Source organism: Stegastes partitus, unplaced genomic scaffold, assembly GCF_000690725.1.
Source record: "Stegastes partitus isolate 25-593 unplaced genomic scaffold, Stegastes_partitus-1.0.2 Scaffold505, whole genome shotgun sequence".
In the NCBI taxonomy this organism is placed as follows: domain Eukaryota; kingdom Metazoa; phylum Chordata; class Actinopteri; family Pomacentridae; genus Stegastes; species Stegastes partitus.
In genome coordinates this window covers 66,953-94,297 of record NW_007578236.1, presented here as the reverse complement: position 1 = coordinate 94,297, position 27,345 = coordinate 66,953, and the positions used below count along the sequence as shown (strand labels likewise).

General features: G+C 43.1%; 1 protein-coding gene across 2 annotated transcripts in view; it reads left to right on the top strand.

Annotated features, from left to right (window-relative positions):
- The window catches only part of tanc2b (tetratricopeptide repeat, ankyrin repeat and coiled-coil containing 2b), a 166,876-nt gene that overhangs the window by 92,293 nt on the left and 47,238 nt on the right, over positions 1-27,345 (top strand). The window contains exons 5-7 of one of the 2 annotated variants that reach the window (XM_008287525.1): positions 14,083-14,199; positions 20,497-20,645; positions 26,761-26,944. In XM_008287525.1, the coding sequence (XP_008285747.1) occupies positions 14,083-14,199; positions 20,497-20,645; positions 26,761-26,944 (450 nt within the window). Of the gene's footprint in view, positions 1-14,082; positions 14,200-20,067; positions 20,218-20,496; positions 20,646-26,760; positions 26,945-27,345 lie in introns of those variants that run through there. The other variant, XM_008287526.1, reaches the window with a different exon arrangement.

The following is a 27,345-nucleotide window of genomic DNA, read 5'->3' as shown; positions in this document are numbered from 1 at the left end:
ACCCCGACCAGAGCGGAGACGGCACACAATAAACTGGCAGCCCCGCGGGTTTGAACCTCTAAATAGCCATAAAACATGGCTGCAGCTGTACAAATAGAGTTTCAAGGGTAAAACAAGGACAGACAGGGATCCCTGAGCCCAAGAGGAAAATGGAGTATTGAAACGCCTTGTTTCTATCAAATAACAGCTCTCCTCTTTTTTTTTTTTTTTGCCTATTTGTGATCCGACGCGTCCCCGAAGCTCCGTCCAACGAATGGCAAAAACTGTGTCCCTTTAATAATACACCTCGCTTTTCTCCCTCCCTTCCTTTTTCTTTTTTTTTTATTATTATTTTTTTATTTTTTTCGTGCCATTTTCTTTCCTGCCTCAATACCCACCCTTCTCCTCCCCCTCCTTTTGCTCTGCGGTTGCTATGACAACAGCAGCACTGCACCATTCATCTGCTGGAGACCTGAGCTCCTGTTCCTGTAGAGAGAGCGCGCCTCTCACATCTATACATAACACGCTAAGGCGCTAACGCAGTCACGGAGGCTGACGAGGAGCTCACCTTCTATCTAGTGAAGCTCCCACCACTGTGCAGTTTCTTGTTCTTTCTCTTTTTTTTCTGCCGTTTCTCTCGTGGCGGCGAAGCTTTGCGGTCACCTGTCAGCTCCGGGGTGCTCAAGGTGTCACCTCTGTGTTTCCCCCCCCACCTTCTTTCCCCAGTGACACAGTGACTGCTGCTGCTTGCTTCGTTCTTCCATCCCTTCTTTTTTTCCTCCCTCTTCCTTTCCTTCCTCCTCCTCTCTCTCGCTCCTCCCGTCACTGACTGCCATATCAGCCCTGGCTCCGTATCACTTACTGCGACTGAGCTTGAGCGGGCAGCATCGCCACTGAAACCTGTGGAGATTTCTTCAGGAGGAGAAGGACAACAAGAAGGGGGGAAAAGGCAGAGGGAGGAGAGCTCCTGTTTTCCTTCTGCCTCACTGCAGGTGTTTTTTTTTCTTCTTCTTTTTTCGCCTCCTCCTCCCTCCCCTTGCTTCATTTCTTTCCTCATTTTTTGATTTTTTTTTTGATGAACTGGTCATCATCGCTCAGGGAGGAAGGACTGCTTGTGTCGCTGGAAGGGGAAGGAGGGGAGCTGGTGCCGTACTCCAGCCTTCAGGAATGCGCGATCTGGTTTGAGAATGGTGAGCCCAGCCACACCCTCTTTTGCTTGTTTCATTCCTCCATCTGTGCCTGCAAACTCCCTCCCTCCCTCCCTCCCCTCTTCTGTTTTCACCTGCTGCTCCAAACCTTTGCTCGATCCCAGGTCTCGTCCGCAGCTGGAGCGGCCGCTGGTTCGAAATGACGTTTGTGCAGACATGGGGCTTGATGGGAGGAGCACGGCAAAGTAATTTTCTCTCCGTGAAATGATGCATTTGTCAAAGGGCTGAACTCTAATGACAGTGTAGGCTCGAGGACCTGTGAATCAACCAGAGTGTGATAATGTAAGTGTTTTTTTTCGTGGCGAGCTGGTCTGTTTCATGCGTCAGCGTGGGTGAGCATTCAATTGTCTTTGAGTGTGTGTGTGTGTATGTATATGTCTGTTGGAGTGTGTGTGTGTGTGTGTGTGTGTGTGTCTAAGCACAAGCTGTGGGCGGCTAATGGTGCTTGTTCTTGTTGTTGTGTGTCTCACTTTTCCTTCCAGAGCGTCATATGTAGCATATGGTTGCGTAAATGGGTTGAAGTTGGTGGGGAATAGTTTTCCTCTCCCCCTCCTCCTCCTCCTCCTCCTCCTCCTCCTCCTCCTCCTCCTCGCCATGCTGTCAGCAACAGCAGCAGCTTGTTGTTGTGTACCAGAATCACCTTGTCATGTACTGGGACGTGGTTCCTCCTTCCCAGTTCCAGTGCTGTGGGCTTCCTGCCTCCCCGTCCTCGTCCCCGGGGGGGTACTGATAGCTGGTGTGTGAACAGAACAAAATGTCTCAATAACACTGTCTGCCAGCAAAACACAAACCCCTCATCAGCAGCTGCTGTTGCTGGTCTCAGGTGAACGGTTTTTGATGAGACGCCTACAGCCGGTTTTCACACCACTTAGTATCACCACCTGGAGAGTGCTTTGATGAGCTTTCCTTGTCAGCTGTCATTCAGGACGCATCAGGCAATGCAAGTAAGAACTTCAGTTTCTGGGTGGCTGCGTTGAATAGCCGTATTTATTGTCCCCACCGATGGAGAAATGCTTCCTGGGTTTTAGCATCCCTCATGGGGTTATTTGAACTTAATGGAGCGAGACGAATCAGACCTCATCCACCAGTTATGTCCGCGGTTATGGCATAAGGACTTTGTCTGAAGAAGTTGTTACGCCTTGAAAAATCCAAAGATTGCTGTTCGACAAGCACACATAAACACACAGGTCTTGTTTGGAGGCGGTCTACTTGAGCTCGTAATTGAAAATACGGGCCACGCTATTGGAGAATGTGTGATACAGTTTCGCTGGTGGTTGTGTTCTCCAAGGTTATTCTAATCATCGCGTCCTCTTGAGTTTTTCGAGTGTCTTGTAGTCTGTGTTGGTGCTTGTGAGTCCGTATTTATTCGCAAGACAATGCGGTTAAACCTGGCTTTGAATCGCTGAGCTTCTCAATTTATGTGGCCCACTTACCTGGGTATAAACCTCACTCTGCAGTGGTTCAGAGTGATATTGATTTATGTAATTGCTCAATTTCCCTCCCATGCAATCCCCTGAGCATGTGTCAGACAAATGGCTCGCGGGCCTAAGATGACTTATGAAATAAATATGACAGACCGTCTAAATCCAGCCTTCCTTGGGTCACTTTAGTGGCAACACCGCATGTGAAATGTAGCCTGGCCGGACTGATAGTCGCTGCTTCTGGAAGTGATTTGGATGTTAATTTGCTTACTCGATTAGCAGCTGTAGTGACGTTATGGCCTCTTAATTTCTGAGGCAGCTGTAGGTCTGTTTTACCACTTAATCATGATTACAAAAGCAGCCTGCTGAGTGAGTCTATAGGCAGGTGGGCTCAGTATGTGCAACGCATGACACTCTGGCCATAAATCAGGCATTGACGACACCGCTGGCCTTTAAAACCCCTCACTTTGTCTCTCAGTCCACAAGTTCAGAAGAGGAATTTAATTATGAGCTGCATACTTGACTTGTTGTGTTCTCCCCACTGTCTCCCAGATTTCTACCACAAATGAAAGCCTTCAGCCTTTTCAGTCGAGCAGAAGTTCTCAAATGTGTAGATGTGAATTAGTCATCAAGTGAGCCAGTTTCTGTACAATTCCCTGGAATCTAGAATTACAGTCTTTTATTGTGATGAGAGAAGATGCAGCTGCCATTAGCAAGATGAAGTTATCCTGTTGATCCCCTTCTGACTGAACTCTTTAAAGTCAGTGTCGATACCAGGTAACAACGTGCTATTAAAAAATCCCCCGAAAAACTCTCACAACAGGTACAATAAACCTCTGCGAAAGATAAGCAAGCCAGGAAATGCTTGGGCTGGGTTGGCAGTATCGTTTTTCTTGGTGAACTCCTGAAGAAAGTTGTTTTTCTAACACTTGGCATTTTGATTGGCAGTCTTCACAGATATGCTGATAACATACAACTGTATATGTCAGTTTTACAAAACGATCCTAATGATCTAAACACATCAATGCAAGAAAAAGAAGAAAAAACTTCCTCTTGAACTAAGAGAGAAAAAAAAGATTTTTCTGTTGGACTCAGTAGAAAAAAATTAATTTGAACCCCAAGCAGTTGTTGCTCCTGTCACATTTCTACTCACTTTGGGCTCATTTTTCACTGCAACATAAAGTCCTGCGCCTCTACGGAAACAACACAACCATGGCTAGAGGTAGAGAGAACTTTGAAATGCCATGAATGCAGTATGACACAGTTAGTATGTCATAAATTGAAAAAAAAAAAAAAAAAAGGAAAAGTGGAATTTCTTTGATTATTTATTTTTCCAAAAATTGAAAAAAGAAACCTGGAATCGACTCTATAACCCATTGGTGTCATCAATACTAGAATAAATAAAAAGGCAACTCTACATACTTTAGATATTTAATACTTCTAATTTGCTATATGCTCTGTCTGAACACTGACTGCAGCTCAGCCCAGTTAAGCTGAAAAGTCCTTGAATTTTTGTCACGTGACTTTTTGTGACACTTTAGTCACGGCTGTGCTGAGGATCGCAGATTTTTTTTGTTTTTGCAGAATCTGTTTAAGCGCAAAAAGTAAAAATTTTTATGCGAGACGTGTAAATTCAAAATGATTTTCGTAGAATATCACTGTTTTGCCGACGGAGCTGCACGACACAGGAGAATACTTCAAGGACTGTTGGAAAGTTTAAAATCCGACAATACTAAATGGAGCAGTTTTGGTGATTGTTCAGACGTTTCAAACCCAGTTCAGAGGGTTAAAAGTGATTTTTTTTTTTACTGTGAATCTAACTTTACTTTAAACAGGAGATAATACGGGACTGAAATAACTTTTACCGCAGCTGAAATTTCCACAATTTCAAAAAGACGATATCACATTACCCACAATGCTCGTGGCACTGTGTAGGCTAAGCAGATTTCCTTTTTCTTTTTTTGTGAAGCCTGATTTTGCCTAACTTCTCCTTTTATCAGAGATTACCAGACCACTAGAGTCCTTCATCGTCTTTTTCTTAAGCATTCTTTCACACAATAACACTGGTGAGGCTGCAGTTTGTTGAATAAGGCTGCTTGGTCTTAGACTTTCAAGACGTGCTCTGTATCTTTAAAGAATACCAAGGCCTGGGTGTTTCTTGCGCTCTTACTCTTCAATCCCCCAGTGTTTCATTATTTCTATTAACATACTTTATACTTTTATTGGCACCAAATTGGCACTGAATTATTATTCAGTGTTTATCTTTCTTAAATTCAATCCTCTGATGTGCAGCACAGCAACGAGCTGCATCGTTGCACGAGAGCTTTTACAAATAAAGTTACTGTGACTGTCTTACTACCACTTAGTTTGGATTTTTGCTTACATTTGTCTGGATATTTAGCAGTACCTTCTGGGGGGGAAAAAAAGGCTGTAGAGTGGCAAAGAGAAACCCGCAGTGTGCTATTAATAGCAATGATAATGATTTGCTTACAAAACAGAGCAGTGGGTTACATATACCACCTCACTGCTTTCTGCGAATGCTGCTGGTGGAGAGCTGAGCAAACATTTCTCTGTGAGATACTCACATAAACACACAGAGGCCTAAAGAAGTGTGTTATTGTATGTGTATGTGTGTCCATGCGTATCCAAAACCCTTACGGACTGCTGCACAGGACTGCACAATGACACCAGGCTCGGCGTTAACATTCACCTCTTGTCTGTCCGCTGTTAACTTATTTGCTCAGTCATTTCAGGGCGCTGAACCGCTGTGAGGCGTTTGTCTGGATCACAGCCCCGACTTTGTGCAGCTACTGTCAGTCTGCTAACTACGTCTGTGGGATTACATAAGAGAAAACAATTGATTACAGCTTTTATCAGACATGAAAGAAATTTGGAAGGCTTTCATGTTCAAAGATAGTGGCAGATTATCAGAAACATCTTAATCAGAACAGCTTAGAATCCGGAGCCAGAATCAGTAATGTAATTTATTTGTTATTTATCTTCTTGTTTTTTTAAGTGTTTAATTTAATTCCTTAATTAGATACCAGCAGAGGAACCTCCTGCTGATTTTTCTCAATGACAAGGGTGCGGTTCTAGTGGAGCCTGGAGGTTATAAATATCCTCACTGGGGGCCCAAGTCCAGCTGGGACGAGGGTCAAGGCAGCCTGGCTATTATTAGACCTCTATACCAAGCAGTGTCCTTGGCAATTATGCTACTCTCACTTTCTCAAAGTGGAATCATATTTAACTTTACAGCTCGCCGCTGTCCTCAGGAGCGCATGCCTCCTGTGGCTCCCGCAGAGGAAGGGTATGTCAGAAGTTCACGGTCACTCCCGTGTGTCACTGAAGGAGCGAAACCATAAGAAAAGAAAGTTCACAGCGTCGGAATCGCTCAGCGTTAACAATAGCCGCTGTGCTTCCACGGCTGAGTCATGAGGGCAGACTCCATCAGGAATGAAGGGTTTGTATACAAGAGTAGACAGCTGCCCAGAAAGCCTGCAGTATGGACAGTCGGAGGATGTACGCAACAAGGATTTCAGAGGAAAAAAAAATCAAGCTGCTGAGAGCAAATGTACTCCAATGTGATGAATTTCGTTAAAACACTAGCCTATTGCTCTTCTGGAATAGCGTCAAACTGTCGAATCTGTTTAAACAGCGATAGCACATGCGATTAGCAGTTTCAGAAATATTAGTGAACAATGAAGTCACACATAAAAACCAAGACGAATATGAAAACCTCCCTGAGAAACAAGGATTTTTGTCATTTTCCAGACATGCACAGAGCTCAGATAGGAAAAACAACACATCATTTAGTCACTTAAACTTGGTATTAACTTGAAAGCATCCTTTGTCTGAAGGATTATCAAGCACATCCCTCTGTAAAGTTGTTTTCAAAACCTCCCTATGAAATACGGATTTTTGTATTTTTCCAGATTTCTGCAGCGCTCCGATAGGAAAAAGCCCCGTCGTGTTGGGTCACTCGAGCTCAGTCTTTTCCGTAAAGGATTACCAATTATGTCCCTCTGTAAAGTTGTTTTCAAAAGCTCCTAAAAGCCAGCAAGATTCCAGATCAGCGCTCGTGCTCCGAGGCTGAACTGAACAGAATAACGCTTTGTGGAAAAATCTGTATAATGTTTAACACCTCCGATGATAAACAGCTCAGAGGACCTTCTGCAAAATCTGGGGTTTAGGTTAACCCGCTTGTACGTTGATAAAGGTTTGATATCGCTCAATATTCCTGCAGCTGGTCTAATCCAAGCCCAATAAGGTTACGTGTGTGTTGAATTAACAGCTTTTTGGGTGAGGGAGAGCTCGGTTAATGAGCGCTCTTAGAAAAATCAGCCCCTCCTTCCACCCCTCTTAAAATTCTGCCGGTGCCTCACCTTGCTCGGCTAATCCTCCCAAGGCTGTAATGATAGATACACGTGTGTGTACGTGACGGCGCAGACACACTCGCTCGCATGCATAAGAGAGGGGAGAGGCAGTCGGGCTAATGGACTTGCACTTGCCGCCGACTGTCAGCAGCCTCGGTGTTGCACGGCAACATCTGGTCTGCATTGTTTTTGTTTGACAAGTCAACAAGGGAAGCGCACAGAATCATCTGTGGTCTCTGAACCGGATTACTATATGCACACTGGGAAACGAGCCTCTGGGTCATTATGACCTGGGAAATACATCGAAACACATGTCTCTAGTACTCAGGTTTGAAGCCTACGAGCCACGTGTTTTAGTTTATGTGTGATATAATGAAGGAGCTGCAAAATATGAGGAAACTAAAGACTTATTGTTCCATTTATTGCACCTCTTTTAACTTCACAAGCCTGTTTGTGCACAACCTCATTTGCTGTCTGAAAGATGCACATCAAATTCATCATAGTTTAATTACATACAATTCTCTTAGTGTAAAAAAAAAATGTCATACAGTATTATGGGAAATGCATTTAAATTACATTTGCAATATCATCATTCGTCGTCCAAATTAAGGATTAAAAAACTGTAAAGAAGCGCAATTAGCTGAAGGGTTTGTTATGTAACACCTAATACTCAACATCAGTTTTGCTTTGGAATATCCAATCCATATATCCATCATACAGACTAGAAAAATACCCAATGTGATATTATTTGACCATGCCGGCAGCTCTCTTTGACAGTACGCCGCATGTAGGAGCTCAAACACCTGTAACAGCTCCTTTATTTCCCCTTGTATTTAAAGAAACTTTATTAAGGCCGCTTCATCTCTTTCTGGTTCGCAGTAGATAAGGACAGACGCGACACAAAGGATCAGTCGCGGCAGCTCGCACCTGTGAGAGCTGAATTCCCTTGAATTGAGGTGACGAGGGGAAGACCTGCCTCTGTGAAGCAGCTGAGACTTGTCAATACAAAGGGAGGCTGATTACATTCGAAGCAAACGCGCTGTGAGCTTTTAGTGTCGGCGGAGTCGGCCTCTCCCCGCATTACCACCGGCACCTTAGCAGGGTGGACAACTCCTCGTTCCCCCTGCGCTCTGCTGTTGCCATGGCGACCAGGGCCGCGTGCTTGGCTTCCATAAAGCTCCGCTTAGGTTGCAGACAGCTGGCCGACGTATGTCTTCACCCGCATTATTGTTCCGCATGTGCGCGTATGTCGATGCGTGCATGTGTGGGCGCCCGTGTCTTTGTCTGAGTGGGTGCCTGAGGTCACATGTAACCGAGACGGCGGTAGAGACAATGCTTCGCCGCCATAGAAATGTCTCCCTTTACCTGCTTATCAGTCACTTATCTGCAGCAAATGAGAAAACGTGCGGCGCATATCGGAGCTTCCAATTCATATTCAGATCTTGTCATTTATTTGTTGAAAGCCCAGGTTGTGTCTGAGGGGATTGTCATGTTGAAAAGAAGCTTTCCTCTTTCATATGCGCAACACTGCATGAATTTGAATCACAATATTGACTTGCTTTCTATTTTTTGTTGTTGTAGTTGTTGTTGTTGTTGTTGATAACTTCACCAAACGCTGCATGTCTACGCTGACAGTCTTAGATATCAGCGTTCTAAAATTTTCACATTGTTCTTTAGCTTATTTGTTGTCGCCAGTGATGCTCGCATCCCCTCCTTTTTCTCATTCTAATCTCACATGTACACTTGCATACATGTCACATGCATATTCATATTCACACCCTCACATCCAGAGCATGTAGCAAATATCTATTTCACGGCCACATGCATCTGCACATGGAGACAAGATATATTTATTCATAAGCTCATTAGAGGAGTGGATTTGCCTGCTGCCATCCATCACACTGTCACCCATCCTCAGCCTGGCACACACTGACAACAGAACTGCAGGAGAGAAGTCCATGGGATTTAGTCTCCTGGAACCAGTGTTGTAGAGAGGATTTACTCCAATAGACAGAGTTTCCCCATCACCATTTTGTAGAGGTGAGATCAGGGAGACCACAAACAAAAGAAGTGGTAATCTCCTGTTCACCACAGTTTATCCAGAAATTGATATTCTGGGGGAAAAAATGCCTTCACCCTCTCAATGCAGTGTATTTTGGTGCCTCTGCAACTGCATGACTGCACTGTAAAAGAATGTAAAAAATTGTTTAAATGCATGTGGACCTTGTCGCTCATGAGGACACGCTGTCACATGAAAGCTCAGGCAGTCACACTCTTCCATGTAGCCTGTTAGAAGTTAGCGCAAGCTGTTGCAAGCTTGTCGGTGCAGGTGCAAGAGCAGCTTCTGGAAATAAGACAAGACTGTCGGTTGAAAGAGAAATGAAAGAAAATTCGATCATGAAGCCACTTTTGCATTAAAGAACGTCCGACCGTCGCACATAGCTGCGTTGCTTCCTTTGGTGTGATCTAACCATGTGGCTTCTCAGAGAAAACACCCGTGAACATGTGTGTAAAATGATGTGGCGGTTCGCTGTGGAGGTTTTGTGCATGAAACGCGTGCACTTCGAAAACACCTCTCCGACGCTTGAGCCCGCTTCTCTGCTGAAGGTCAAGAGTTTGTAACTAATTCCGACTTACATCCACTGACTGGTATATGCCTGCTTTTCCTACTTGTTTAATTCCCTGTGATGGAAGACAGATGATCAAAGCAGTGCTCAAGTGTGCAGACAAGTACTCTTCAGATGGACAGGAAACGCTGCCACACCAAATTCTGACCCGTGTCTTGCAAGAAATTACACTTAATTTTGAATGAAATGAGATGTTGTGGGTGTCAAAGCCTGCCATAATAGGTTAAATATGAATAAAAATCAACAAAAAACTAAATGAGACGGGGAAACCGTGGAATAAACTATCATAAAATGTATATAAATAGGATTAAATATGGAAATATATACTTTTTTATTCGCCCCCGTACATTGTTTTCTCGCATATTTGTATGAACCCTTTGAACTCTGTCACATTTTTACTCACTGTTGCATCATTTTTTTTTACTACTATGTTAAGTCCTCTGTGGAAACAGCACCACCATGGCTAGACGATGATTTAAAAATGCCTTTTATGCAGTAGAACAAAGTCAATATTGGAAAAATCAGAGCAAAAGAATAGAGGAAAGATGATTGATTAATTGTTTTACAAAAATTACTAAAACCTGGAATCAACATGTAAAACATACCAACACACTTCACCAGAAACAACATTTGTGACTCTATGTACGATTTATATTTTAACACTTGCATGTGAAATGTGTTTCCATTCTTGTTTCCTATCTGCTTTGTGTAAACACAGCCTGCAGTTCAGCTGAAAAAAATCAGATTTTATGTCACTTCTCATAACAGCCGGTTCACTGATCACTTCTCATTTCCGCTGAGGACCACACATTTTATGATTTTTGGAGAATCTGCTTCAAGTAAATGGTTGATTTTTAGTGAATTTTCAAATGAGACATCTAGAATAAATTAATTTTGGTAAAATATCACTATTTTGTTCTCAGATTTGGTTAGACTTCAAAGTTCAAAATCTTATCATTCTCTAATTTTACAGTTCCTAGCTTTTATAATTCGCATAATTTTGTCAGTTGTTGAAAGACAACATGCCTTTTAAACCCACTGGTGGACTTCAGAGGATTATTTAACTGTAATCTCTAATTATTTATTGACTGACTGGGTCCACAGATTTATTAGTTCTTTCTGTGCAGCTACAAGCAGCCTCCTTGTGCATCACAAATGACAGATATCTGAAAGAAAAAAAAAATCTTCATCTCCATTACAAGATAATTCCGATTTTAAAAGGCGTGTAAAATACAAATCAAACATATATAGCTGTTGGTCCTGTGAGCCTGTTGGCCAGACAGAATAGTTCAGGTCGGTCTCTGTCAGAGCTGCTGTCACTGCAGTTGATCCAGTCGTGGATAACGCTGCTTCCTTCTCATTCTGGCTGTTAGTTGTAGATTCTCACTGTGGCATCTGTGCTGGCTCTCTTCCTAGATTTGGTCAATTAGCGGAGTCCTCTCCAGAACATACTAGCACGGTATTAACACTGTGTGTGTGTGTGTGTGTGTGTGTGCGTGTGTGTGTGTGTGTGTGTCGAGCAAACACTTCTACTTTATACACATGCACATAGCTCTGAAGAAGTACTTTGTTTCCGCTGCCAAAGAGAATTTGTTTTTGTTTGTTTAACTTTGCATTTGTTAGTGAGCAGAATATCTCAAATCTTGACAACAGATTGGAGCTGCTTGGTGCACATTTAGACCACGAGGAAAGAACAAGTCATAAGTACCAATCAAGATGCAGACCTGTTCTTAGAAATGTAAGCTGGGACGTTTTTAACAGTACTGCACTGACTTTTGTGTCCCGTTATTTGTCGGTTTACTGTGACCGTCCTGTTGTGCGATGAACTTTTCAGCCATGCTACCAGCGAGGCTCTTGGGATGGAAATGTCGTTGGTTTGGTCTTTTGGTCCGTCACTTTGATCCTGAGTGAAATGTCTCAGCAACTTTTGGATGGATCGACATGACATTTGGTGCTGACATTTGTGCAGGAGTGAACCGCATTAACTTTGGTGATCCTTTTAACTTTTGTCCAGTGCAATGATTGAAGACCAAACACCGACTAAGCTCATACCATTCCTGTTAATTGCTGCAAACATTAGCATTGTTGTCACACCGATCTACATCATACAACAGTCGGGCATGTAAATGTCAAATCATGACAAGTAGAGCATTTCCTCTTTTGAACTACAAACACTTTAGACTACACTGAAAGTACAGACCCAATAGTAGGAACTGCAACAACAGTGCTCACTGACTTAAAAAAAAACCTGTAGTCACACTGACTTGGCTAAGTATGTCGTCTGACTTGAAACCAATACACCTTTGGGATACTTTAAAGAGGAAGGTACCGCTAAACAACCCCTCTGGCAAAGAAAAAGAAACTTGTGCAACACTTTTAGCGAGAAATCGAGGTTGAAAATAAAGTTGAGCTTGTGAACCATTGGGTTCCCACCATGGAGCCTCTGTTTTGATGACAGTAAATGTTACCTTTCAGTACAAATACCCTTCTGTAATCTAATTCCTGTAAGCCCATAAATTGTTGAACTGTCTGACATTTAAATGATATTGCACAGGGGTTTACTCAGTTCTGTAAACTGTAGGAAGTCGGCTTGCTGCTGTTGCCATGTAGGTCAAAGCACCACTGGGCCTTAGGTTGACCTCGCAGAAGCGCTGCTATAACTGGATTACACTGGATTGCACCCTCATGTGTTGAGGAGTTCCACCACACATATACATCATAAGGCCTGTTTAGACTTATTAGGTTGCCTACATTTAAATATCAGAAAGCTTTGTAGTTACTGAAAAGTTGATTTTGTAAAGACAAAGTGTTTTGGGTTGAGATTTTCATGCAGGTTTAACAATCTGGGGATGGAAGTCTGTCTTAAAAACGACAGTCTTGTGCAGTCTTGGTGGAAGCTTGAAGTACAGGTACTCTCTCCTGTACTATATATACTGCATGTTATGCATTCTGCCACTCGCTCCGGCAGCGTGATCTCCAGCATGTAGACAGTGTTAAAACTCTACTCTGTCCATTAGACACCCACACGCTGACATTATCTGTAACATGAACTCCAAACAAAAGTGCTAAGGAGCCTATTCTCGTTCTGCATTCATTGTTGCTCGAACATGTGTTTCAGCTGCTGCTCATAACTTCCCGCTCACCGCGCTCGGCGCAGTGTTGCTGCGCCGGATAGCTTTGGACATGTGCGCTCACCCATAATAAGAATGGTTAACAGTTGCAGCATACAGTACATAATCTATTTTAAACCCTTTTATTTAATCAGATTAGTCAATTAAGAGTCAATTATGCTTAGCTCCTGCCCAGCCCAAACCCCCACAAGTGCAAAAAAAGAAAAAAAAAGAAAAGATTAAACAAATGAGCCTTACACACAATTTAGCTGATAATAGTGGGATTTCTTTGCACGGCTGGGCCTGTGTGCGACTCCATCATCGTTTCAATATTACTGCCAGAAATTCAGGTTGTGTTTGTGATTATAAGTGAGGAGGTCGTAGATGTATGGATGTCTTTGTCGCTGATTGTTTGCTGTATTGGACAGATATTCAGTGTAAGCTGGATTGGCGTTTTTTTCTTTTAAAATTTTCCCCGTTAATTGACAAAACATTAAAAAGCAGACAGAGTGCTGGAAGCATTGCGGTCTAATTATTATTCCCGTAGAGAGCCATCACGAGCGCAGATTTTTACAACGCCGACTAAAGAATGCCAGTGAATGGATGGTGAAGTGTTGTTTGGCGTTTCTTCCTGAGTGCGTGGATGCATGTTCGCCGGCACAAAGACTCTTTATCACTGTGAGTGGATGTTCCTTTATGTGCATTACAGACACCAGCGTCTGCAGTCGTGATGCTGTAAGCCGGTGTGGGTAACAGCCAGGAAAAGATCATGTCACAGCCACCACCTCCGGCTTTTTTACGCTCTCTGGATTCTCTGAATTTCTCGTCGAAGACACTCATTTGATGTCTCAGACTTCGTGCATGAGTCAGGCGCGAGGACATTCCTAAAATGGATCTTATTTGCATTCTTGGTGTGATTGTGACACCGGACAAACAGACACAACATTTTTTTTTTTTTCCCAGGTGCTTCTTTGTGAGAGTCAAACTGAGGTTCATACAGAAGAAGTATGGTGGTGTTTTCACATTTCAGTGGCGGTCTCAGTGTTTTTGCCGGTGTGTTGGTTTGCCATGCTGCTTGTTTACTCATGCTTTAGCTTTATCTGACCCAAGGCAAACACAAAGCTGCCTAGGAAAGCCTTCAGGATGTTTTCATTTTATCAGTGTGCTGCTTCAAGTTCATAAGCTCTCTGTCTTCCTCCCTCCTTCTCTGTCCTGTCCCTGTCACTCCTCTCTTTCTTCCATCTCCCCCTCCGATCTGTCTGTCTGTGTGTATGTGTGTGTGTGTGTGTGTCTTTTCCGTGTGTTTTCTGTGCGTGCACGTGTCGTCTCCTTCTCTATATGTGTGTTATGCTTTCTGCTCCCAGCCCCTCTGCGGAAAGCAAAGTTTGTGGAGAGCCCTCGCATTCCACAATCAGAGCTTGGCTCCCCTACACACACCTCCACCACTGCCAAGAATCCAGACCTGGACACATACTGCCCTGGTAAGTTTTTGGCCAGCTCATCCCTCATTTCGTTGTGTTTTTTTTCCCCTGCATGTTGGTGCCCGTCTGGTGGATTACAAGCAGAGGAGGCACAGAGAAAATGTATGGGGTTTTTGCAGTAATTCCGCCGGCCGCTTTAAGACGAAAACATTGCTAAGGTCATTAATGAAATAGCTTTGCTGGTGCCCACAGTGTCCGTCCTCCCTGCCTCCTCCCTCCCCGCCTCCTTTAATCCTCTCTCTCTCACTGCTTTCTCACCCCGCCGCTCTGCTTCACGGACGCAGAGAGCTTGTTTAGGTGCCACCGCTGTTTTTTCTGTTAACTTCACAGCCGGCTTTTGCTCGGTAATCCCACGGACGGTCCAGATCTCCCTCAACCCCCAACGCTCCCCAAATCTATCCCCGTCAAAACCTCCTCCCTCCTCCTCCTTTCCTCTGCTCAGGGAGGACATTAAAGCGGGTCACTCGAGGATAGCGCTCTGCTGAGATTTGGGTTCTGGTATATCTGCTTTCTCATCTCGCCTCTCCTTTTTCCTGTTGCCACCGAGAAGTGCAGTGTTAGCTTCCTGCCCTGTCTTGTTGGCTCAACCTCTGGTGGCTATGTGGACTCCTCAGCAGAGCAGGACGATGCTGCAGTGCTCCAGGGCTGGATGAAGACATGAGGGATGTAGTGATGGGGGGCCTCGAGGCTTAAACTGGTATAATGCTGCCAGCCTTCTCCGTTTGTGAGCCTCTTCTGCTCAGTTTCTGCTCAATGGGAGTTCTAAGTAGGTGATATTTGCGTTGAGCACACATTCTGATTTCCGTGTAAGTCTAAATAGTGTGTAGTACCCTTTAGCTGTGGCTTGCTGTTGACTCTCGTGGATGAAAAACTGTTGACCCTGGCGTTATTTTGCATCAATCCCGCGCGGCGTCGCCTTTCATGAACTGCTTAAAGCTCCCGTAGATGTGACATTTCATGGATGAAACGGTAATCTCCGCAGCCGTCGATGCGGGGAAGCGGTTGATTGCGAACAGGAATTCTCCGTCTGTGCAATAACAACTTGAGCCGGAGAGGAACCGGCTGGGCTGAGATGAGTTTTCATGGGGGTGAGGACTCGCACCTCCCAGGTGGACAGATGGACATCTTAGCTCTTAACACAGGCTCCCTGGCATGTGTAGCGGCAGGGTAGTGACTTAAACATCTGATCGCATGCCAGTCCACACACACTCTGCTGCTGACACTGTCTGTCGCCCCGGAGGAAGTCAGGTATCAGCTGATTTTCATGGCCTACAAAGAAATTTGTGGTCTCGTAAATATGGTTTGTGAATATTTTGTGGGATCGCTTGTAAAATTCACCACCAGGCATCCTCCATATATCATGGAGTGAAAGCTTTTCTAATGATGTTAGAGCGTCTTACTGTAATTCCTCAGTCTGGAGGCGGACACTACACACGAAATCCTCTATCATAGTGTTTGTAGTTTTCTATCACAACATCCATATTTAGTGGTTGAGTTCAGTTCAAGTACAACTGAAATCACATTTAGTCCGTTTTATTATGAAGAGAAAAATAAGTGACATTTGTATTCACAGTTACTTTTTATTGTGCCATTTGATTGGCTGCATGGAGTGAATGCAAAAACTGGGGCACAATCATAAAACAAAAAAAAATATAACACATGAATTTGTCCCCTTTTGGTGAAGACAGAGCTGATATATGTGCCCTCACAGGCAAAAAATATGGATGTACGAGCCTAGAAGTGCAGGAACACGTTCAGCAGAACATAAAAAATACACAGGGTACCATAAATATAAAAGTTAAGCTAAACATTTTTATTCACTGTGGGCTCATTTTTCACTGCAACATAAAGTCCTGCACCTCTGTGGAAACAGCACAACCATTGCTAGAGGTAGACAGAACTGAAAAATGTCTTCTGTGCAGTATAACTTAGTTATATTAAAAGAGAGTTTGATTTCTGTAATTATTTATTTTACAAAAATTGACAAAACCTGAAATCAGAATGTACAACATTTTTCCAAGTGCTCACAGGCGCTACCAATAAGAGGAAAAATGGGTAACTACGTAGTGCAATTATAGATGTTTTACGACATACATTTTTTATTTGTTTCCATACTTGTCTCTTATTTGCTCATTGTAAACACAACCTCCAGTTCAGTCAAAAAACTCTTTTTTTTTACAGAACCTAGTTAATGCAAATGGTTTATTTTTGTCAAATTTTTAAAATTAGAGACGTAGAATACGATGATTTTGATAAAATAGCACAAATTTAAGCTGAAATTTGGTTTATTTATCAGACCTAATTAGTACAAGAATCATTGACAATGTTTTCTGTCTTTAAAGTTAATGGCTCTGATAAATGAATAAATAATATATTTTATATTTTTACATACAGTAACATGCTTTTTTAACCCTCCTATTATCTTTGGGGTCAGTTTGACCACATTTAATGTTTGACATCTCTAAGGAAGTCATTGACGTAATTTTTTCAGTTTTATTTAAAGGGCGCTTTACACATAAACTTGGGTAACAATTTTTGATTAGGATATTTTCTGGAGGTTTAAATTGCTGGAGTCAAATTGAACCCAAGAATAAAACATGTCAGTAAATGTGAAGGTAATAGGAGGGTTAAACAGTCAGTTTTTGGGAATCAGAGACTGTGGATGGTTTCTAAAAGCTGAGAGATCTTTACAGATGTAATCATGATGAAACTCATGAGAATGAATCATGAGTTTCAACATATAGTTTTGTGTTTTTGATTTTTACTTTAATACCTGGCACATGTATGCACTTTATCACATTGATGCAAAACTCAAATGAAAATCTTACATGATCACAAAGCAGTACTTGCAAGGTTCCCCACAAGTTGCCAAATAGATGCCTGAAACGATAGAAATGATGTTTCAGATGGACACAGAAATGTTTCTGCAGTATAAACAGTTCAATAAGATCTCTGATGATAGTTTCACAGTGTATACATGTAGTGTATACGATCATATCACCCACTTCTAAGACCTGGCGTCCTGAGTCTTGGTGTGCTTTGATGTATAAAACCTCTAAGTGTTGTTGCTCAGATAAGATCACTGCTATGCACATCAGGAATGTGAAATTCACTCTTCTGATCTCTTCATCAGCCTTCCATTCGCTGGTTTGGAGATGCCTTTGCCTGCGCATATCTGTACTTGTGTGTTATACATGCCTTCCTTTTATCCTAAGCTCTAAAATATGTGTGAATGTACCTCAGTTTTGCACCTTTCTAAAAACACGTAGGGGTTGCGTATGAGAGTCTGCTTGTTTTTTTTTTTGTAAAATAGGTGTTTGAAACCTAAAATTGCCACAGTATGGGTGAAGTAAGAGCCACCAAATGGCCTGTGTGTGTGTTATCTTACCTGCTACTGGGGCCTATTAATACCATCCTGTCCTGTCCAGTCCCCTGCTTGCAGCACACATGCTTCCCTTTTTTTTTCGCTCCTCTCTGTGCGCGCAAGGGCAGATCCGTGGACAGCCGGGGTAGAAACAGATGCGCTTGCACAGAAACACATTCCTAGCTGCGCGCAAAGATAGTTGCCATGGCAACCATCTGTCTCCTTCGCAGCTCAGGAATCCAATGGAGAGGAGCGTGCGTAAATGTGACTGCGTGTTTGGTGGAGGAGGGCTGGTTCAGATTTTTTTTAAAAAAACATAAGATGTGAGTTTTATCGTCGGGGATCTCCACCGTGTCGGTGCGAGGAGGAAAGTTCCTCAAGGCGTCCTCGTCTTGTGTTCTCTGTCGTCCTGCTTTGAAGCGACCTAGATGTTTGCAGGAGGCAGCATGTGTCATAATCTGTATTCAGAGAACAAAAGGTAGGGATATAAATAGAAAGAAATCAATGCATACAACCCCCTGCATTATGATAATGTATGTTTCCCCTTTGATAGTGGCTCATTAGGTACAAGCACGTGGAAGGTTTAAAAAAAGACTAAGCTGATGTGCATTTAGATTTTCTTTGACAGCTGTGTGATTGTAGTTCCCCCTTCCCAAAAAAAAAAACAAAAAAAATCCTGGGCTTTGGCCTTATGCTTGTGCTTTTTTTTTTAAAGAGTTTTTAAGGATATACAAAGGGATTGCCTATGTTTAGCTCAAGGGGAGTTACTGTGGGCTTCCAGATTAGAGATTATGCTCCCACATCAAAAGAAAGGCAGACAAACTGCTCACCGCTGCACAGCTGGCTGCAGAGATGCTGTAGTAAGAAGCAGCTAAAAACCCCGGCGAAACCAAGAGGCAAAGAGAGGCAGACAAAGAGATGAGTGAGTGAAGGAACACAGAAAGAGGCAGCGACCGGCAGAGAGAGCCCCTGTTTGATCGCGGTCACGGCTGCAAAATCCTCCCAGGAGGCGTTGACTAATCGCTGCTAATGTATTCACTGCTTACTACTACCAGTCTGTCAACTGGGAAGCCTTCACTGCCTGCATGTCCAGACACACATGCGGGATTCATGCATATATATATGGACCCTCTGCTGCTGTTGTTGTGAGTGCGATTTTCTCAGCTGCGAGGGGGTAGAACTATAATTCCATCTACCTACATCGTCTCCATTACCATCCTCAAGGGATACCCGGAGATTCAGTGACCTTGGAAGTCCTCGTAAATGTATTCCGCTCCATATAAAAAAGTGAATCCAGACGCATTACCGAGCAGCCGTATCCATCTCATCAAGGCTCATGCGTAATTAGCTTGTTTTGGACCTTAATGTGTGCTGTGATTACCTCATTATTGGTTGCTGCTGTGTGTGTTTTTACTTCAGCTCTGCAGCTCGTCGCCCCCCGTTTGATTCAAAGGCAGGTTTTTCTCCCCCCCTCCCCTTTTCTTCTCCTCTGAAGGTGTCCGTCTTCCTCACTTTGCTCAGAGGGACTCGGGAGTCAATCTAATGAGGATCCTGACAGTGCTCAGCCTCTCCGTCCATGAGCGAAATGGAGAGAGGGGAGCACCGGGCTTTAGATTGCCTGTCTGTCTGTACGTCTTTGAACTGACGAGTGAGAGGCCACAGGCTTTAGACAAGCTGTCTGTCTTCAGAGAGCCAGTGTGGCGGTTGGGACTGTCTAATGGCTGTCAGTCAGGACTTAGCGTAGCTACCTGCCAGTCGGGTTCAACTTGCCCTGCAGGGCTAAGCGTGAGAAAACTGGTCCTGCCACTTGCTGCCTCTGACTCGCTGCAGTTTATTTTAACCACCGGCCATCTCGTGCTGTTGGCTTCAGTGTCATTAATGTCCGGGCCAATTCGGAGGCTTATACATCCAATTACAACTGGTCGTATTTAGCCACTAGTTATTCTTTTTTTTTCTTAAATTCACAGCCTGCAGGGTTAGTAATTAGCGAAACCTGCAGCTCTGAGAGTGCCACTCCAGCGAATAACGCAAAATTGAATTGAAGCTGATACAGTAGGCACCTCGAGGGTATGATAGCCAGGTGTTATTGAAAAAACATGACACCACCGATGAGCGTTTGTTATGGGTGGAGAGTAACCAGGCAACCGAGTGACAACATGAGGTCATTATTATTTTGGGGGGGAGGCGGTTTTTGGGTCTTGTTTTAAAGTTGGAAATCCCTTCAGCTGTGTGTGTGTGTATAAGTGTGTTTGTGTGCGTTTTTTTCCCCCTCATCTGATCATCATGCAGGCTCACCCTGTTGTTTTCTTTGCTCTCTAAGTCTCTGTAAATAGGATAGAGATGTGACTACACGCCCGCTTTGTGTTGACGAGTCACACACACCTCGCTCTCTCACACTCACACTCAGGTGAAGGGCGTATCTGATTACGTCACACGAGCTGCGGCAGCGGTGACGAGTGGTGCGGAAGCAGCCGTTTGTCAGTGTGGGAAGCCTTTTTGCTAGTCAGCGTGGAAAGCGGACTTTTTGTAAACAGTTGGAAGCATTTCTTGCGGCGGCTGGAAGGGATTGTGGAGTTTATGTAAGAACGGGAAGCATCCAGGTGTTGAGGAATGTGTGTGTGTAATGCACAGCCCTGAGCTCCGGGAGAACTCAGGTAGGGAGTTTCATTTTATTTTCCTGAGCGCAGGTGCTGCTGTAGATCCTGCGTCCGGGTCTCTGCTGTGGTTTATGCAAAGCGAATGCAGGCAGATGTACTGTGTGCTCCAAGCAAAGAGGCTGTGGATGTAAACTCTTTAAAGGTTTTTTTTTGGTTTTGTTTTATAGCAAAGCTACTGCTCTGTTTCTGCCCACCCCTGACACACATTCCTTCTCTTCTCTCTTCCCCCCCCACCACCTTCTTCCTCCTCCTCCCCGTCTCTCTCTGCCTCCGCAGGGGAGTCAAGCCAGGAGCTGGGCCCCCCTCCGTCGGTGGATGAGGCGGCCAACACATTGATGACGCGCTTGGGTTTCCTTCTGGGAGACAAAGTGAGTGAGGGGCCAGCCGGTACCCAGTACAGCATGGAGGAACCCGAGGCGAGACAGGTAGATGATCCCGCTAATGAACATGACATTTTTTCCTCCACGACATCTACTCTAAGGACATTTTCTTATCGAAAATTATGCTCTTTTCAAAGAGGAGCTGCAGTTTTGTAGGCAAAAACCTACAGAAAAATATCACAATGATATGATGCACTCTAGGGATGTGTTTTTATGTTTGTTTGTTTGTTTTGGGATTTTCTTTTGGACCAGTGCCAATTATTGGTACTCAAGATGGCCAATAACCGATATTTGGAGCAGATATACATTAAAAGTATGTGATGACAGAGAACCTGTCATTCATAACTAGGCTTCTTCATTAATAAAGGTGACAATAACTGAATATGTAAAATAGAAACAGGACTAAATTAGGACGCTCTGCTCGGTTTCTGTGGAATCAGTCGACATTGATTCATTCGTCTCCTGCAGTTGTGTCTCCTCTTTTCTCTATTTTCTTAATCTTTCACTGCTCTATCATTTTTATTGTCCACAAAGGTCCATATCTTAAAGCGTTATTGTTTTCCAGACTATGTCTCAGGGTAATTTGTAACTCCCCTCTAACTTAACCACTAGTTGTTAGCGTAGCCTTAGCCACTGTAAGAGGAGCTCATTTCCTGGTTTGCTTGTGTTTCTTGTTCAGTTTTTGCAGCATCTGCTTAGATTTCTGAGACCACAGAATGATGACAGATAGCAAGACGAGGCTGCATCAGAACTAAAGTAGCGCATTTATTCATCAAGAATATGTTGATAAAAATAGAGATACTGATAATCGGAAAAATGCCAAATATCGGCCACGATTGGTTTATCCCTGATGCACGCAGGGAGTTTGAGGTGAAGCGTTGTCTCAGATGCTGCAAACTTGCTTTCGTTAAAAATGCTCATGCGATTGATAGGGTTTATTCTCATCTAATCGTCTTATCTCTGTGATTTTGCATATTTCTGTTGTGAGAGATTGTTCTTGGGAGCTTGAACAAACTCTCAATCGTCTAATTCGATCTGTTTTGACATTTATCCTCGTAATATCCTTGTTTACATTGGGCTTTGACAGATCTTTGGATGTCAGGGTAGCCAGATCAAAAGACTTCTCAGTAAATTGCCCTCAGAATTCATCAGCGTCTCTCCATCGAGCGTCAGATATCCACAATTAGATGTTTATACAACTTCATTGTTTCTTCCTCAGCGTACTTAAAACTTTACGTATTGAAAGCAGGTGTTTTGAGTCGACATGCAGCAGGTTCCTCTCCTGCACCGTAACCTTTCTATTTGGGAATTTGGCAGTTGTACAACAAAACAGCTCTTGGCACAACGGGCCGAGCTCTGAGCTCTGCAGCAGATGCCCTGGTTTTTCTACCTAAACCTGATTTGACAGGTATGAATTTTCCAAAATCGCAAAAAGAAAAACAGTTGCGGCGGAGTAGACAAGAGAGGGAGGAACAGGGAGGAAGTGGAGGGGGGAAAAGGGGGCTAACCTGTTGCTGAAACATTCAAAAGCAAGCTGAGGTATGGGTTTGCACTAAAGCAGTGTGGATAAGCGATTAGACTGATGGACTGCCTGTGCTTGATGTGAGCTCTGCTGTAGCAGTGGGGGTGTATAAATTGAGAGAGGTTTATTCAAGCGGCTCTTTTTAGAGACGTGACTCATACTAGCACCCCGCTGCATCGTGCACACAGTACAAACTTATTATTTTAGATATCTGCCCCAAATACTGTTCTCTGGATTGCAATTTTGTTTGATTCATTAACCAGGAATGACAGGAATTGCCTCCAGACATCATCTGTTAGTAGATAAAACTGTGGGCTTTTTTTTTTTGTTGTAATTTTTCTAATTTGCTCGGGATTTACTGGCTTTCACTGGACTTTAACAGATCCAGAATTACAGGGGTTTGACACTGTGAAAACCACGCGTGAGACAAAATCAAATCAGCAAATTGGGGCTGTTGAAAAGATGCTGTAGTGGCTATTAGCAGTTCCTGTTGCGGTGAAACCATGAACATACAGATAACCACTAGAATAATTTTCTACTGTGCAAGTTCTAAAGCTATATTGAGCAATTTTTACTGTGATTTTAAAGCTTTGTCTTTCATTTTGTGTCATAGATAATGACTAAATAAAGATATTGATAATAAAAATCTGATTCAAAGGAGGTGTGTTTGATGCTGAGATGCATGCCAAACTACAATAACCAACTCCTTGCTGTTTTCTTTCATCTAACGCAGCGTGTTTGCCTTTCATGTCTCCCTTCACACCTCACCCTTTGAACTGTGTCACTCTCCTTGAGAGATTTAAAACCTTTGCTTCTCTTAGCTAATACAGCTAACATGCTAGTGATGCTAAAATTCCTCTTAGGTCATCAATTAAACCCCTACAAACTCATCTCTGTGCATCAAACTTGCATATTTAGAAGTTCCTCTCATTGGAAATAAACCATCGCTGCTTTAAAATGGCTTGGAAGTAACTCTAAATGCTGTCGCTGCAGCTCAGCACACCAGCTCACCTACGACTCTGCTCAGATACTGTAAAACTGCTATATGCTACACAATGGCAAGCTTTAATGTAATTTGAGCCAGAAACCGATTCTAATAAAGAAGAAGACTTGCAGAAAGCGCCACTCCGCCGATTAGGTTTTTGTGTGGTTGACTACATATGAAACTACAGAAGTCTGAATTTGAGACTGTCGCTCATGTTTCAATGCAAAAATCGTCAGCCATTGTGTTGACTGCTCTTTTCGCTCATGATGTGTCTTCCAGCATGTAAAAAGCACAATATGAACATGTTAAAACTTGATTGTTATATACTTATAAGTTACCTTTTTGTATCCTGTAAGTAACAGCTATGCAGATGACAGCTAGTTTTACAAAGGAATTGGTGATTGTGGGGCAAGAGTCCACTTTCATTTTATATTTTTTTAGGATTTACAAACAATCTCTTCTGCCATCCTCTCTTTGACATGGTTAAATTCCTGCAATAGCTGGCATCTCACCAGCTCATGGAACAAGGTGACCTTAACTTGCAGAGAGTGCAGTTAATTGCCTTTCATACTCTTGTGCTCTCGCTCCCTGAATAGACGCAAGTTCAATCCAATCCTCGTGCGACGTTTAAGGTCAGACCTTCACCAGGCAAAGTTCATTAGCCCAGCAGAGAGAGCTGCGGTGTCGCTGCACGCACACACACGCAGGTGTAAAGATTTATCCGTCCATGTGTAATGTTTGTTACATCGGCCTCAAACCGCTATAAACATGACACTTGAGCGGTCTCAGCCGTGAAGACAGCAGAGGGCAGCGGTGACTGGAACTGTGTCAGACAAATTGTTATTCCTCCTTTCACTTCACGGAAACACGCTGTAGTAACGGCTGGAGGCTGTTTACTGTAGTGGACAATGTGTGTTGACTGGTTTACAGATGTCACAGTTCCCCCGCCCGAACCAGGACTGTTGTGTAACGCATGTATTGTTGGAGTGTCTCGTTAGTTTTTTATTTAAGTGTACACTGATTCCAGCTTTTTGATATTGGGGATTTGCTGCTTTTCTCAATTGTGTGGAATTCTAACAATGAAAAGAGCTGCAACAGTTTGTCAGTTAACCCCCTGAACCCTAATCAGTTTCTGGGCTCACATTGTTATACACCCTGGGCTCATTTTTTACAGCAACATAAACTCCTGCACCTCTTTGGAAACAGCACAACCATGGCCAAAAGTAACTCAAAAAGGCCTTTTGTGCAGTATGACACAGTTGTAATGCCAAAAATCATATAAAAGAAAAGCTAAAAGTTGAATTTCTTCAGAGTTCAGCACAGTTCAGCTGAAAAGTCCCTGATTTTTTTTTTCCACATAACTGTTAGTCACAGCTGAGTCACTCCTGGCTTCACGGTTACACTGAGAAACGCAGATTTTATTTTGGTTTTCACAGCATTTGGTTAGAGCAAATTGTTTATTTTGGACGAACTTTGAGTGAGACCCATAGAACGAAGTGATTTCGATTAAATATCATCATTTTAAGCTTAGCTTTGGGTTATTTTTCTGACTAAACAGCATCGTGACAGATGAGCAGTTCAAGGACTGCTGGAAAGTGCAAAAATCTGATGATTTTTTCTGTTTTCTGACTTTGATAAATGGTGTAATTTTGGGGATTGTTTGAAAAAATAAAGTGCCTGTCAAAGCTGTGGTTTCAGGGTTTGGAGGGTAAATGAGCAACTAATTTGATATTTGTCTGACTTTTTTTTTTTTTTTTTTAAACAGTCAAACTTTTATCGGTTGCAACCTCTCAAATATGATTTTTTTTCTCTTGGGGTTTGGACTTCAAACATTTGAATACATCACCTGGAGCTGTATGATCACTTTTCAGTGGTTTATAAACCAAAGATCAGTCAAATAGTTGAGGAAAAATGATTGGCAGATTGTTCCATAATAAAAGTATAATCATTTTCAGTCCTCAACTGAACATATTTGGATTTTGAAACATTGGCTGTATAAAACAAGAAATCTAGAAAATGATGGTGAGCATATTCACTAACTGATGCAGAATTAATCACAAAGATAGTGGCGTTTGAACTGCCTTCATAAAGTTATACCCAAACGCTGTATAATATTCCTCTTTCACCCGCTCATGCACAGTCGGTGGTGACTTGAATATCGGGAGAGGCCGGCGATCAGTCTCTCGCCCAAGGACACATTGACAAGTTGATCCAGGGATCAAACCACCAACCCTGCGATTAATTGACAACCCGCTCTATCTCCAGAGCTGCAACACCAGGAGACCGTCAAGAGATAATTGACAGATTAATCAATAATGAAAATAATCATTAGTTCCCGTACTACCTCTGACTGTGTATGTCTGCCGGCTGATACAAAATATATTGGCTCAGAGCGTCCCTTCAATCTTTCTGAACCAGACTGGGTGGGTTTTGCCTTGAGCACCACTTCCCCCCTCCTGTTCTCTCAGTGTTCACCCATATGTTGACCTGAGCTCATCAGCAGTGCTGTTAAGTTAAGAGTGCATTTGTGCACTTCGGTGTCTGATACTCAAATACTCGATGCTCCTGGCATCCCCGTTTTTCTTGCCCCCGCATATCTGTGGATGCTGCATGCATGTATATCCTTTAGGTATGCGAGCGTTTTGTGCGAGAGTGCATCTGTGAGTGTTTTTTCAGCAGCAGATTAGATGCAGCAGAGTGTTTTTATTTTGTCCCCTGTGGTCCCTTGTCTCCTAACCTGAGCCGACATAGAATAAGGTCACTGCGGGGCGCCAAAACAGAGCCAGCGATAAAAATAATACAAATTCATAGTACGGATCACATTTTTGGTCTCAGCTTTTTATAAAACAACTGAGTTGTAGCCATGGCAATGGAGAGGAAAATATGCATGTAAACAGGTCTGTCAGCGAGGCTAAGATACTATATTCTGTTCGTGACACAACCGTTTTCAAAACATTGTGCTTTTTTTATTCATTACAAGAAGGCAGTAAAAGTTGCATTAGTGTTTGGTTACAAGCCTCCTTCGATTCCCCCACAGGTTTTCAGAAGATTCACACACCCACAGATGTGCCACAGGGCTGTGCAGACTCTTATTTTGGAAATGCCACTCCCTTTTGTTTCTTAAAAAAGAAATGACTGTTTTCCTGTATTGAGATGTTCCACTCCACATCCCTGATACGTACACTGTTGCTGTGACATTTGATGTATTCTTGCAGTAAGTTGTGGCATAAGGTGCATTTGTGAAGTGGTTGAAGATGTTTATTTGACAACACGGGAAAGAATCTCGGTTGCTCAGTGTGTTTATCGATGTAAGTATTTTGTACATTGTATTTTGAAGCCGTGTGTGTGTTGGCCTAATTGCTCTTCCAAACGTATGCTTTACAAAAAAGCTGCAAATTATGAGTTATTATATGTGTTTGTGTACGTGCTTGAGACACAGCCCTAAGAAGGATTGACTTCATGTTGTGAAGGCAGCGGGCGGGCCGAGCTTTTAAAAACCGCAATATTGAAATGACATTTTCCCCGTGTATATGAGTCAGATATTAAAAGTTCAGACATTGTACTTTGCCATTTATACCCGTGTCTGCTAATGGAGTTGATGGAGCCAAACAAAGCTATAAAAAAAATAAAATAAATGTGTGTATCCGTCCCAGGGCCAGAACCAGAGGATCAGCCCGTGCTCCACCCTGACCAGCAGCACTGCCTCCCCACCTGCAGGCAGCCCCTGCTCCACCCTCCCCCCTACCATGCCTGGCCAGGCTGGCAACAAGGACTGCGCCTACGGTTCTGTCACCAGTCCCACCTCGACACTGGAGAGCAGGGACAGCGGGATCATCGGTAAGATCTGCGCTCAGATTTGCTAATAAGACCACTAACAAACATGAATGCATTTATGAGATAGTGTTCTTCGCCCTCTGAACCTCAGGAGTTTGTTGCTGCTTTGACATGAATAACATAACATCCTGTGCTTCTATGGAAACGGCACGACTATGGCTAGAAGCAGGGAGAACTCAAAAATTGTGTACCATAAATCATAGAAAACAATTCAGTTCAATTCAATTTTATTTGTATAGCGCATATTTACAGTCATCTCATAGTGCTTCACAAAGGCAGAGACAGAAACACCCAACAATCCAAAACATTTGGATTCCCTATAAGCTTCAGCAGTCCGCAACAACAAAACAGAAGTTGGATTTCTCTCTTTGTTTTACAAAATAGAAAAAAACCTGAAATCAACA